At 48.5% G+C, this 14,400-nt stretch overlaps 1 protein-coding gene across 1 annotated transcript in view; it reads left to right on the top strand.

Annotated features, from left to right (window-relative positions):
* Nucleotides 1-4,098: 4,098 nt before the first annotated feature.
* EMILIN2 (elastin microfibril interfacer 2) overlaps nucleotides 4,099-14,400 on the top strand; it is a 69,257-nt gene continuing 58,955 nt past the window's right edge. The window contains exons 1-2 of the mRNA XM_036905844.2: nucleotides 4,099-4,464; nucleotides 4,971-5,093. Coding sequence (XP_036761739.2) covers nucleotides 4,331-4,464; nucleotides 4,971-5,093 — 257 coding nt within the window. The 5' untranslated portion in view covers nucleotides 4,099-4,330. The remainder of the gene's footprint in view (nucleotides 4,465-4,970; nucleotides 5,094-14,400) is intronic.

The following is a 14,400-nucleotide window of genomic DNA, read 5'->3' as shown; positions in this document are numbered from 1 at the left end:
ACTCTCATTCCATAAATAATGGACTACAGAATAGTTTGTTGCAGCCCCTATATGAAGACATTATTGCCAAAGCTATTACAGCTTTCTTGGAAACAATTCTGAGAGCCTATTTTTGTCAGTTATTTCTTGTGAAGAAAAAATGTGTTCAAAACCACACTGTAAGTATGACAGCAATGTATTCACAAATGTAGTATTTGGCCTACAGTTGACTGTAGGAAGCATTCTTAGAACTAAGAAACATCTGAAAAATATTAAGGGATATGGAATTAGTAACTAATTTTATCTTTTTGAGAGAGAAGATATGACTGAAATTGCCCAATGATCCGAGTTTATTTTTGTCAATTTAGCCTCCCAAAGATCTCATTCAATTGTCCTAAAATAAATGTCTTTGCAAGGTAGAGGATGAAATCTCCTAAGTGATAAGCTGAATTGTATGTTTTCTCTCGGGGAGGACTAGAAAGACAAGTGGGCTAGAAGTCAAGAGCCGGGTAATCTCTTCCAACTCTCACATTTACAGTCCTTCTGACTGAGTCATGCATGCGCCTCGATAACTTCTCCTTTGTATTTCTTATTTGGAAAGAACAGTAGATGGTCCACTTCCCATGGCAGCAGGCGCAACAAAAGAATGACACAATTCTCGAACCTGATTGCAAATGTGTTGCAATGCTGAAGTGGTGAGTAACAATGACAGTTGTGAATATTTATGCTTCACTTATGTGCCAGGCACTGTGCTAAGCAATTTACATGCGGTAACTCAAAACTAATCTTCCCAATAACCATATAATAGCCAGAGGAGAAATGGAGGATGCAGAGGCCTATTGACTTGTCCAAGATCATTCAGCTAAGGAGGTGAGGGTACCTAATTTTGAACAGTACACTAACTCCATTGCATGAGCTCTTAAACACTATTTTTTTCATGTGTGATTTCAGGCATGATTTTAACCTTTCTCAGTTCTGAGGTTGTCAGGTAATAGTTTAAAATGTATGAAGGCACACACCCCAGCCAACACAGGGAAGTCTGCTCCTGGCATCCCTCAGGAAAGATGATTCAAATAATGGCCATAATCCTTAACACAGTCATTGAGTCAAACAGTTGATAAATAACATCAGATTTGGGTTCAAAAAATACTGAGATTTTGAATCTTTACGTGTAGCAAATGGGATATTTGCAAATCAGTAAGTGAAGAAAAATTGAAGAGAGCGATTGTTGTGTTTCAGTCTCTTTGAGCAAAGCCTTCAGCAAGACAGGAGAGTTGCTGTTGTTTGTAAATGTGACATCTGGGGACTCACTGGATTCATTCTGAAGGCCCCTTATCCAATGCAATGCCTGTGTCATATGGAGCTAAACAAAACTGTGTCCACCAAATCTTGGCATTCCAAAACAGAGCCTGAGGTAGATGATGCAGCCAGGTAATTTTTCTCAGCGATATTTCTGTCTCTCTTTCCTGAACAAACCATTTCTTTTTTAAAGAACGAAGGGTATCATATCACTAACTTATGGATGTGTAAGACATTTTCTTAGGGTGCATTATGTTAGCAATGCTTTGCAATCAAAATTTATTCAAGATACCCAGTCTTCAAGGACTTACAAAGCAGCAGCAAAGACACCTCAAAGTACACCTAGAAATGAGAGTGAAATTTTTTTGAATTGTAGAAAGCAAAGATGAGGAATAAGAGGGGCGGAACACCCAGGCTGTCTTATGACTCTTGACCACATACATCCTAGATGCAAGTCGGTTCATCTTGTTCAACTGTCCTGGGCCTGAAATCTTGTGACTAAGCGTGGCAATGGGGAAAATGTACCCATCAGCTGCCTCTGTAATAGTCACCCACCCTCCTCCACCAGACAGCTGGAGGGGAGCCTGGGTGTGCTGTGGGCCCGGCAGGCCCACGGCTTCCTGAGAAGCGCCCCCATGTACAGAGCCTGAAGAGCAGCTTTTACCACCACCACCCGTGAGGGATGGAGTAGACTTTATGATGTAGTTTTACTTTGCATTTTTGCTTTAGGGGTATTGATCACACAATCAAGAGTATAAGATTCTATGAGGCACTTCTGTTTTAAAAGCAGAAAAAGTCCTTGAGACTGTTATAGGAAACTGACAGTTTTCAAGTGCTTGTTTCAAGTAGTTGGTGGATTTCAAGAATTCACCCTGACAGCACTGTGCCAGTTATGTCCATGTTATTCCTTGTAGCTAGGACCAGATGACCTGCCCAATTAGTTTGTTTCCTAATGTGCTTAAGCTCTCTATCTGCAGGAAGCTCCCCTCTGCCTTCAGGAGGACTCCTGCATTCTGAGTTTGATGTGTCCTTCCTCTGGCAGGAGAAGAGAAAGGGAAGAGAGTCTCTAGGAATCTGGGCCTCAAGTCTTCCTGACAGTCTTCACCCATCTTCCCAGAGCAGTGCCATACATGGGCATGTGGCTAGAAAAACACATGTGAGAAGTACTGTCTCCACTTCATCAGTTGTACATCAGAAACTTGCACAGGAATGGCTGGGAGCCCTATAATCAGAGCTCATGCCAGTCTGGGCTCCCTTGTGAAAATCCTCAGTATTTCTGCACAGTGCCCAACGTGTTAACAGATGCTCAGAATAAAATTTATCTACTGATAAATGTCATTTATAGCTGACTAAATATAGTATTGTAGTCATCTCAATGAAAAGTTGGTCCTCAAACTCTTGGACTAGAATACAGCTTCCTAGTGTAACTCTGATTCAATACAAAAAAAAAAGGATTTTGCTTGATCAGTTCAACTCAACTCTAAAGTCTGAGAACTGCCTGTGTTGAAAAGCAATTGTGATTGTTAGCTTGTGGTTGTAGACGTGCCTCATCTGTTTCCTCCATTTTTTTCTTCTGTCACTGTCCTTCATTTCTGTGCTCTCTTTCCTATGACACTTCATGGACAAAAATGGTGTTAGGATGGACAAAATAGGAGAGTCATACAGAAAGATTCAGATGGGATCATGCAAGACTGCTTGTTATTCCTTTCTGTGATTTTCCCCTCAGGGTGGCTCTTTTGAAAGATGGAATGACTTCAGTCCATTTATTTGCATGATCTGCCATTTAGAGAGTTCATGGATGGACGACGTCCTTACATGGTATAATTTTCTGCTTGGCTCTTGTGAAGTTTCTACTTAGGGAATTTTCTTTCTTCTGTTTGCAAATCAAAGGGACCAACCACATCCTCAAAACATTTTAGAAATGAAATGGACTCATGGCTTCTTTTAGCAGAGAAGGGAACCTAGTAAGGGTTTATCGTGCTGCCAATGAGTCGCTGCCAAGGGCATCCTGTCGGCTCACAGGTAGTGTGGCGACCTAGCGGTCAACAGTACAGCAGGCTTCTCCAACACCCCAAGAACAGCACTTTGGTGGGAATTTTGTCTAACAGTCTTCTGTGGAGCTGTTTCATCCGTGGATGAAATTGGTACTGATTAATGTCAGGCAAGAGTAGGCAGAGCTTAGGCGAGCAAGTGAAAAAACAAACGTCTTTAGAGTGTTTGAGCCGTAAGAGCAGAGACAACGGCTGTGGAGTAAATGCCTTTAGTGTTGACAGAAGGTTCAGGGCAGGCATCAAGCAGAGGCAGAGATTATCTTCAAGAGTTAGTGTGACATGTATTAGAGTCTGATGCTGGGCTTCCGAAGCGGTTGGGAAGTGGTGGGGCTTTCGCTCTACGGTCCCCCTGCTGCGCCGCACGCAGGGTTGGAAACTTGACTGGCATAAGGCAGTTGGGAAAAGGAAGAGAAGAGGATCCGCGGTCATTTCCCCCTAAACTCTCCCAGGTTCGAAGGTGGGGAATGGCCGCGACCTGCCAGAAGAGGAAACGCGAGTCCCAGGGACTGACAGAGCCGTGGGCAGCCGGCACGCAGGCACCACGCGCGGGGCCAGACACGCCGACGGCGGCCGCGTCCCGCGGGGCCAGGGGCGCGCCTGCAGGAAGGTGGGAGGCGGGGCTGCCCCGCTCCTGGGAGGAGACCAAAGGAATGAGTAATTGGAAATTCTGTACCCTAGACCCTTCTCCCAAACCCTTCAGCCCTTTCACCCCGAGCCCCCTGCCGAGAGGCAAGGGGACTGGAGACAGGAAGACGTGGTGGAGGGAGAGTCACGTTTCGAGAGGGAAGTGAAATAGAGGGCGGCGCCCGGGAGGACCCGTGCGTCACTGAGGGACCGAGGAGAGGCGCGGGCGCCCGGGCTGGAGAAGGGGAAGTGGGAGCAGAGGCCGAGGGGGCGGCCGCAGAGCGCCGAGGTGGGCGCGGCGAAGCGCCCGAGCCTCCTCCTGCCCGGCCGCGCCCGGCCGCCCGCAGCCCGCGCGCTACCCCGGCCCGCCGCGCAGAATGTGGCGGCGGCCCGGGCCCCAGCCCCGCGCGTGCTGGCGCTGGGCTCTGGCCCTGCTGGCCCTGGGCGGCGTGGGGCTGGGCCATGCCGGCCCGCAGCCCGGGCACCCTGCGCGGCCCAGCGCCAGGAGCAAGTAAGTGCTCAGCCCCTCTGCTCGTCCCCGGGACGCGGAGCCTCCGGCCCCCTGCCGGCCCCCGGAGCTGCCCCGCCAAAGGCGCTGATGCAGCCGGGGACCCCGCGAGGTGCCCCCGGGGGCGCCTCCTCTCCGGGGCCGTGCGCTCCCCGGCAGGCACTGGCCGTCCCGGGTGACCCCGTGCGCGCCTCCAGCCGCGCTGCCTCCCCGGCGGGGGTCGCAGGGATCGTCCCGCAGAGGAGGACGATCCGAAAACTTCTCGCAGGAATTACCGGCGCCCCCGGGACCGCGGGCGCTCTTCTTTCCTCGGCCTCTCGTGCGTTAAAGGCGCGCGCTTCCAGGGGCGCACCCTCGGGCTGCCTGCCTCGTGCAGCTCCCGCCTCCGCGAGGACCACGGGCTCCCGGGCCCTCGCTGTCCGCTGCTGGCTCGGCCGTCCCCGCTCCCCCAGCCTCATTGTCCCCGGGTTTACACTTGTGCCCTTCTTCCCCCCTATCCTTCACTCCAGGAACTGGTGCGCCTACATCGTGAACAAGAACGTGAGCTGCTCCGTGCTGGAGGGAAGTGAGAGTTTTATTCAGGCTCAGTACAACTGTCCCTGGAATCAGATGCCCTGTCCGTCCGCGCTGGTGTGAGTCGTGGAGCCGAGGAGCGGGCGGGGCTGCCGGCCCGGGGCGGGGCTGGGGTCGGGGCGTGGGGCTGCAGCCCGTCCGAGCAGCCCTTCCACCGCGGGGGCACACTCAGCGGCTGGGAGGTTTGGGCTCTGAGCGGGGTCCGGGCACGCCGGAGTGTTTAAGAAGCGTGTGTAACCCAAGCGAGCGTAGAGGATGCGTTCGTCTTGGCGCTCGGGATCTCCCGGGCATAGGAGGGGATGAACAAAGCCCCCACCCCCATAGCTCTTTTTTCTTTTCATTTTATTACTAACATAAGGCAGCTGGACCTAATTAGATCCACATTGTGCGTTCTGGGGCACAGAGAAGATTGCAAAATATATACTGCTAAAAACGTTTAAATGTAGGTTTAGCTAAGAGGTGTGCTCTAGCTCGTGTCCTAAAACACGCAAATTTTGTCCAAATGCTCCCATAAAACTGATCTCTTCCAGTGTTAGAGATCTCTAAACAAAGGTCCCCAGGAATAACTTGCTTCAAAGCGAGCCTTTTTTTTCAAGTGAGATTTGGGGACTCAGCTAAGACGCTGTCAGAAGAGAATGGTCCTTAAAGATAAGGGGAAGAAGCAATCATCTTTTTGCTTATAAAGATTTCACAATCTTAAAAAAACAAAGAGGAAGCAGTGCAGTAGAGCACAGATTCCCTTAAACACATCACACTTATCCAGTTGTGATCCGGCCAGTCTTTGTGTTTTGTGTAAGTCAGAGATCAGGAACGGATGTGAATTGAGTGGCTGTTGGGGAACACATGGATGGTTGAAATTGTTTTCCCCTAAGAATAAGTTGTTTGTCTTAGAGCACAATTGCCATTACAGCAAAAAATAAACCAGTAGGGATCTGTCTTTGGCGAAGCAAAGGGACCGACTGAAACTTGGACTCCAGGAAACTGTGTTCCAGGAGGCCCTAGGTGGAGACTTCAGGCACCGAGGTGGGAGCCGTGCCTGGGTTACCCCAGCTGGGCTGCAGTGGGAATTGCGAGCGGGAAGGGATAACTCCTGTCAGGCCGGCAACCAAGACTTAGAAAAGCCCCTACTTTGTACTACAGAGAAATAGGCTGGCGTTGAATCCCCTGCTCACAGGGAGTTGGAAAATTGTCCGAGGGATGCAGTGCTGTCACACTGCCTGTATCTCTAGTTGGTGATTTACAGGCCTCACAGTTGGCCAGCTGTCAGTGAAACAAGAACCAAGTAAGGCTGTGACTTTGTGGTGGAGACACTAAGTATTCAACACAGTGTGAACACATTTCTTTAAAATCAGAATTATTAGGAATATTTCATTCATTTACGTATGAGCTGCATTTTGTGGTTTGCTATAACCTTCATTCTTGTGGCAACTCAGAGAAATGGATTCTTCATTGGAGGAAGTAATGCTTTTCATTTAAAAGATGCATTTTTAAATTTTTCTGAAATTATTTTAGCGCTTGGAAAATCCAGTGATGACTTCGTTGTATTTGGCCAAAGCTCAGTGGGACAGCATCTCTGTTGTCAGTGGGGAGCGAATCACCTCCAGGTCAGCGGGTTAATGAAAGGCAGTTGAGGGCATTTTTTTTTTTTGAGAGGGCACCTCTCATATTTATTGATCAAATGGTTGTTAACAACAATAAAATTCTGTATAGGGAACTCAATGCACAATCATTAATCAACCCCAAGCCTAACTCTCAACAGTCTCCAATCTTCTGAAGCATAACGAACAAGTTCTTACATGGTGAATAAGTTCTTACCTAGTGAATAAGTTCTTACATTGTGAACAGTACAAGGGCAGTCATATCACAGAAACTTTCGGTTTTGATCACGCATCATGAACTATAAACAATCAAGTCAGATATGATTATTCATTTGATTTTTATACTTGATTTATATGTGAATCCCACATTTCTCCCTTATTTTTTTTAATAAAATGCTGAAGTGGTAGTAGATGCAAGATAAAGATAGAAAGCATAAGTTAGTGCTGTAAGAAGGCAAGTGTAGATGATCAGGTGTGTGCCTATAGACTAAGTATTAATCCAAGCTAGACAAGGGCAACAAAACATCCACATATGCAGAAGATTTCTCTCAAAACGGGGGGTGAGGTTCTAAGCCTCACCTCTGTTGACCCCCAATTTCTCACCTGATGGCCCCCCTGCGACTGTGCCTGTCTTAGGTTGTTCCTCCCTTGAGGAAGTTGAGGGCATTTTTGCCACCCAGTGGGAAGGGCAACAAAAATTGCTGTTAAGAATATGGTAGATGTTTCTGTTGTTTTATTCAGCAAAACCAAGATGAGAGACGTGGGTATTTTTCTTCAATAATAGCTGTGTAAACAATTCAAGTGTGTTTTTACATTTTAGGTACTGCATTGTGTGAAATTAAAAAAATTAAAATGGGCTGCTTTAGCTGCTCACTGAAAATCTTGAAATTAACTTAAGCAGCTAAGTCAGCCTTGACCTGTTGCTTTGTTTCTTTAGAAATAAGAGGGGAATGGTTTACATTATTTTTCAACTACTCACTGTTTCCTAAATTTTGAGGATTAGTGGGTGAGTGAAGCCAAAGGCAGAAACATTCCTTCTGTAGCTCGGAGTGGCCATTTAATGTGGAATTGCCCAGGTGTTTCTGTTGTCCCCCAGAAGCCCAGTAAATGCTCTCAATTTGCAGCTGTTCTCAGGTGAGGTCTTCATTATTTGGGCCTTAGAACATGAGCCCTGTGGAATGAAGGTTCTTGGAAGCTTGACCTGTGCAGTTGCAGAGGGATGCCTTCCTCCTGGCAGGAGAAGCACTAGGGGTTGTCTGAGATGTGGGAGCCAGGCATACACCTCTGCAGCTGATGACAGTTGAGCATCCAGGAGTGGCAGTCGTGAGCCAACGAGACCTTGATAAAGTTGGAGCAGAGCTGAGGTGTGAGGGGCGGTGGAAGGAAAGAAGGAAGAGAAGCCAGACAAGGTGAGAGAAGAACACAGACAAACTCAGGTACTCTGCATATTTTAGGAAAGAAGTGAAGAAGCCAAAGGGAGAGACTGAACATGCTCTGAAACCAAGGGGTAAATCAGCTAAGGGCTTTGAAGGGAACTCCATGCAGTCAGGAGAACATCTGTGCAGCCTTTGGGCACAAAGCCTCCGCAGGTTGTACAGATCTCATGCGTGTGCATTTCCAGAAGGTTTAGATGATGCTCCATTTGATGTACAAAGAGCCTTAGATTCCAGATTTCAAATTTGTTATGTGACACTAGGAACAGGGAGGGTTTTCATATATGTGGGCATTTTAAAGACCTTTGTGTGTGTCAGGTTCTGTGTTAGGGCCTTTCATTCCATACATGAGTTTATTCAATTCTTGTAACAACCCGTGGAGGTGAGCATCACTGTCCCCATTTTACCAGTGAGGAAGTGGACGCCTCCCTAAGTTGCCGGAGGTCACATAACAGTAAGTGCTTGAGTTGCCTCCAATCCAGGGCTGCTGGCCTTTGAGGACCAGTCTCTGTCCCTATAGCAGTGAAGAATGCATTTGTTTTGGTGTGTGCCATGAGGGGATTGCACAGTACTCAGCTAGTAAGAACAAGTTTGCCCCCAACTTGCCACATAAAACCGATCGGGGTAGTAAGCTTGACCTCTTCAGGACATCCACACCCATATCCCTGAGCTCAGCCATTACAACTTCCCACATAAAACCGATCGAGGCCGTGTGTGAGGGTGTGTACTTCAATCTCTTTGCTGTGGGTTATTTGCTGTGATGCAGTGACTATATCATTTTTCATACTGTCCACTATGCTGGAAAGTTTCTTACTTTTGTCCAGTTTTATTGAGATGTAATTGACTTAAAGCAGTACATAGGTGTAAGATGTACAGCATAATGACTTCACATATATATTGTGTAACGATTACCACAACAAAATTTAATTAAAACTCATCATCTTAGGTACAAAAAAGAAAAATGTTCTTTCCCTTGTGATGAGAACTCCTAGGATTTACTCTCAGCGATTTTCAAACATACAGCGGTGTGAGCTGTAGTCGTCATGTACGTCACCCCCCCAGGACTTGGTTATCTTACAACTGAAAGTTATACTTCTGGCTGCCTTCCTCCAATCCCCCCACCCTCCAACTCTGGTGGCAATAAATCTGATCTTTTTCTATGAGGTGTTTTAGATTCCACATATAAGTGAGATCATGCAGTATTTGTCTTTCTCTGACTTATTTCACATAGCATGAGGTCCTCAAAGTCCATCCATGTTGTCACAAATGGCAGGATTTCTTTCTTGTTATGGCTGAGTAATATTCTAGTGTGTATGTGGCGTGTGTGTGTGTGTGTGTGTGTGTGTGTGTGTGTATCCCAAAACTTCTTTCCATTCGTCTGTCAGTGGGCCCATACTTTGTGTCCACGCCTTGGCTGTTGCCAGTAATGTTTCTGTGAACATGGGGTATAGATAGTTCTTCAATACAGCGTTTGCATTTCCTTTGGATATATTCCCAGAAGTGGATTTGCTGAATCATATGGTATTTCTATTTTTAATTTTCTAGGGAACCTCCATACTGCTTTCCAAGTGGCTGCACCACTTTAGATTGCCACCAACAGTGTACGAGGGTTCCCATTCCTCCACATCCTCGCCAGCATTTGTTATCTCTTCTCTTACGGGTGTCTTATTTTCATAAAACACTGGCTGGTATGATTTGATTTGTTTGAATTGCTAGGCTAGTTGTTTACAGGGTGGTATTAGTAAGGCTAGAGTTGCAAAGCATAACTGCATGGGGTAGTAAGCTTGACCTCTTCAGGACATCCACACCCATATCCCTGAGCTCAGCCATTACAACTTGCCACACGGGGATGGTGTTAAAAGCATGCTTCTGGAACAATTCAAAGTCCATGTCCTAATGCTTGTGAGTTAGTAATACCATTCTTGGGTATCAAGAATTCTACATTAATAAGTCTTTATTCCTGTGAAGACTTTCTGTCACTTAGTAACTCAAAATTTGGGACCTGTCTCTCTCTTGTGCACGGGCACTAGATGTCAGGAGGGTCTAGATCAAGGCACAGGATTATTTCAACAGAAACTGATCCATCTCCCCTCAGGAAGGCTGCTTGGCCCTGAGGAGGAAGTAAGGGGAATGAAAATGATCCAGTGGCTGTGTGCAGGGAGGTGCAGCTGCATATAGGCTGGTAGTTATTTACCGTTTCCTCCTAATTCTTAAGGTGGCCTGAGGATTTCCCCCCTTGGAGATCATTGTTTTCCTTTCACACTTTCATAGTAGAAAACTCAAATCTCTTTTAAAATTGCATTGTGTTGAGGACTTTTTCTGGTTAATTGTGCAAATTATTAGCAGTTCTGCCAGTCGGGAACTGTCACCATCACACTGCCATCCACAGAGCACTTAGGATGCCCTTAGGATCTGACCTCTGATGGGTGTGGCAGCGGCACGTAAGCCAGGAGAGGGGCTGCCTGGTCATGGCCTGGCTTTTGGGAGATACAAGAATTTGAGCAACTTAGAACTCTTCCTGTGGGTTTGGGGCAGGATGACCTTGAGCTTGCTACAGCATCCAGGGTCTGGTGGGCGAACTGTCTCCTCAGAGGGCTTCACTGTGCCCTCCTGAGCCCTCCTCATCTGATAGTGCCGAGAAGCCCTGACACAGTGCCGGACACGCAGAAGGTTCTTCACAGCCTCAGGTGCCAGCTGCTGTCTTTACAGCCGCCCCTGGGGCACTATTCCCGTTTGACAGGAGGCGGCTACTTAGGAGGCAGCAGAGCCTCCAGCCAAATCCAGGTCTGTTATTCCCAAGCTTTGGGCTCTTCCCAGCCCAGCCCCCCGCAGCCAGTCGCTGTCTCACCCTCAGCCGGGGAGTGTGTGGGTGTGTGTGAGTGTGGTGGTGTGTCAGTGAGGGTGTGTGGGTGTGGGTGCCAGTGGGTGTGTGGATGGGTGTGAGGGTGGGTGTCAATGAGTGTGTCGCTAAGGGTGTGTATGTGTGGCTTGTGCCTGTGTGGGTGAGAGTGTGGGTGGGCATGGGTGTGTCAGTGGGTGTGGGTGCAGGTGAGTGTGGTGGTGGGTGTGATGCCTGCCCAGGTGCCGTGGGGCGCGGGCTCCCTTGCAGCCCCTCCAGGCGGAGGCGGGGACAGGCGCGCGGGGGCGGCCACCGTGCCCGCCGCCCCGGCCCAGGCCCGGGTCCGCGCACCGCCCGCCCGCCCGCAGGCCCGCTGACGCTCAGCGCCAGGCGGCGGCGCCCGGGGTGCGGCAGCGGCCTTGCCGGCGGGACGCCGAGACCGCGGTGGAAGACGCGCCTGTCCCCCCCACGCCGGGCGGAGGGCTGCGGGTGGCCATTCACCCTCGCGGACTCCGCAGCCCGGCGGGTTCCCTTAGCCGCCGCCCCACATGGTGGGCCCCTTCCTGTCGGCCCTTGAAGGAAACGTCAGCGTCGGGGAGGCGTGGGCGGCCGGTGCGGCAGGAGGGACACGGACCCGGGCCCGGCGACCTTGCGGCAGGGGCAGCTCCGCTCAGCGCCAGCGCCTCAGGTCCACGAGGCCCGCGACGACGTTCCGCTGGAAGAAAAGTCTGGGGCCCGCTCAGCCGGGAAAAGCTTTTCATTTTTATTTTAAAACAACTCTGAGGAAAAATGAATGCATACATCTTCCAGAGCCTATTCTGCGTTTTCTGCATCTCCAGAAACGAAATGCCGTTCGGTTTAAAACGTGCCTGTCGTGTGCACAGCCTTCGGGGAGCTTGTTCTCCCGCACACACCTGGGGCCCACTGGCGGCCCGGGGCCTCGCTCCTGCAATCGTAGGGGCCCTGCCCCCGCTGGGGAGCGCGAGCTGGTCGGCGCCTGGAAGGCGCGCCCAGAGCCCAGGCGGGCCGGCCCGGCGGGGCCCCTCTCGGGGGTCCAGTCCTTCTCCGCCTTCAGGGGCTGTGCCTCCCAAGGCTTCCCAAGAGCCTCAGACCTTCCTTCCAAGCGTCTCTGCACTTTTCTCTTGTCCGCTTCCTGGGGTCCCAGTAGGGAAGATGCTGTGTTTGTAGGGCCCTTGGGTGCTTTCAGAACACTTCCATGTTCAGTATTTATTTTTTGCTCATCACAAGCTCAGTCAAAGGACTATTCAGGCAGAGAATGGGGTTTTGGAAAAAGAACTTTATGCTTAGACTACATTTTCTACCTTTCTTGTCTTGGAGAATAACTAACGGATGCACATAGAGGTTATAGCCTTCAGAAAAAGTTCGCTTCTTGTTCAATCCATATGAGTCCCATTATCTGCTCTTCCTCCACTGACCTATTTCACCATGTTGGCACTTGGTAAACAAATTAAAATTCTGAGGTGGCCAGAAAAGGGTAAGTGCGGGCAGGTGTCCCCTTGAAGCAGTCCCTGCAGGATGGCTTGTATGGCCAACATGTTCTGGAAGAGGAAGTAGGAAAGTTGGCTTCTGGCCTGAGCTCTACTGTAACTGAGCTGTGTGACTTCAGAGAAGTCCCGCAACCTCTCTGAGGCATGTTTTCCTCATCTCTACAGAAGCGGGGAGGTAACACAGCTGACAACTTTAAAAAAGTGCGCTGCCATACTCGTGAAAGGTGCACTTAGCAGGAATGTCTGATGAACAGTCCCTACTCTCATTGTTTGAAGAGTTGTTGCCTCTCAGGTGGTCTTATCTTTGAAGGCTTTGAAGTTACCACTTCCTGACATGTTAGAAAAAGATGCAAGTGCTAATAGAATGAAATAAATTCAGTAAACTAAGACCAAAAGAATGAAGTACCTAAAATAAACTCTTAAGCATGAAGTTAATTTAGAGATTGCTTGGGAAGCAGAGCCCGTTTTCTTGTTGCTTAGGGAATGCACTAAGTGATTGTGGTAGATTTAAAGTAGACGATCATTTAAAGTAACTGTTTGGGCTACTGTGGGCGCAGATGGCTGGTCCTGCAGGTGTTCGGGTGCCTGTGTCAGAGCAGTAGCGGTCAGCCCGGATGCTCCAGGGGGCCCCGGTGGTGTTGGGCTCATTGGGTGTGGGGCCGTCCTTCCTCCAGCCATGCACTGCTTTCATTCACTGCTTTGAGAAAAAAAACCTTCTTCCTCATATTGGTGCTACTAGGATGTTACTAATGTTTACTGAGTAAGAGTAATGTGGAAGGTACTGCATATGACAGTCACCCAGTATTTTATGTTCTGTTTTCAGAAACTGAAGCTGACAGATTGAGCCAGTGTTCAGATTACTTCCAGACTATCCCCCAAAATGTTCTGATTTGTTGTTGGCTACGTGACTTTTTTACTACTCAGAATTAACTGCTTCTGTCCTTGATAGAGCAGTTTTCTGGACTTAAACAAACCACTTGATAAAATGATGCAAGCATGGCTTCTCCTTACAAAGAGCGATTTTCTGGGAGGGTCAAGAGAGGAACATAGTAGTTTTCAGTGTGACAGATGTTCACGTTGGAGGAAAAAGAATGAAATGATTAAAATGAAACGCGCCAATAAGTTTTCTTCTTTCCTTCCTGTTTTAAAGTGGTGAGGGTGCTGAAAAAAAAGTAGGGAAGGTTTAAACTAGTCAAATTCCTGGTTTGAAAATGCTGTAGATGCAGAATTTGCTGGGTGTGTCAGGGCCCAGCTGCTCTTCTTTTTTTTCCACCTAAGAAAATACTTGATTAGGGAACATGCCTAAAATTTATTCTATGCAGCGTCAGCCCCTCTGGACAGTGTATTTTACTATGTGTTTGGTTTAAAGGCATTTGGTTAAGAGATGAATGGTCTGGATGGTGCCTTGATCTGGTTGTTTTGATGAAAGTGAATGTGCTGAGAGACTTCTCAACTTCTCCCCCCTGGATACACACCCGTGATTGTACAGGGCCTGCTGGGCATGCGGGCTCAATTCAGTCATCTGTGACAGAGATTCACAGCCCATCATGAAACAAGGTGGAAGTTGTTCCACCTTGACAGTTTCCCTACAGTTGTTCAATAGGGATCATGAGATAAGGAGCTAAAATGTGTTTCTAAACAGTACTGGTGAAGATGCCACTTGATTTTCTGCTCACTGGGGCTTTTCCACGTATCTCGAAAACAGGCTGGAGGCTGTGGCAGCAATTGCGACAGAACTCAGGGTGGGGGTGAGTTTCACAATCCAGCCCTTCCAGTGAGATCTTTTCACCATTACAGTGTTTCTCTGGCTCATTTGGCTTCATCCCAAAGAGCTCTCGCGAGCTGGTGGAATGAAGGCCTAGGGCAGGGACGCAGAGTCGAGGCTTTCTGAATATTTTGAACATTCCAGAATCTCGAATCTGGCCAGCTGTCCTGACAGTGTCAGGCCTGACTTATGTGTCAGGTGGCCAATATCAGAGATTCTTCAG

This window comes from Manis pentadactyla, chromosome 6, assembly GCF_030020395.1.
Source record: "Manis pentadactyla isolate mManPen7 chromosome 6, mManPen7.hap1, whole genome shotgun sequence".
In the NCBI taxonomy this organism is placed as follows: domain Eukaryota; kingdom Metazoa; phylum Chordata; class Mammalia; order Pholidota; family Manidae; genus Manis; species Manis pentadactyla.
Note: the sequence above shows the minus strand (reverse complement) of the source record. Positions and strands in the feature narration are given on the sequence as shown.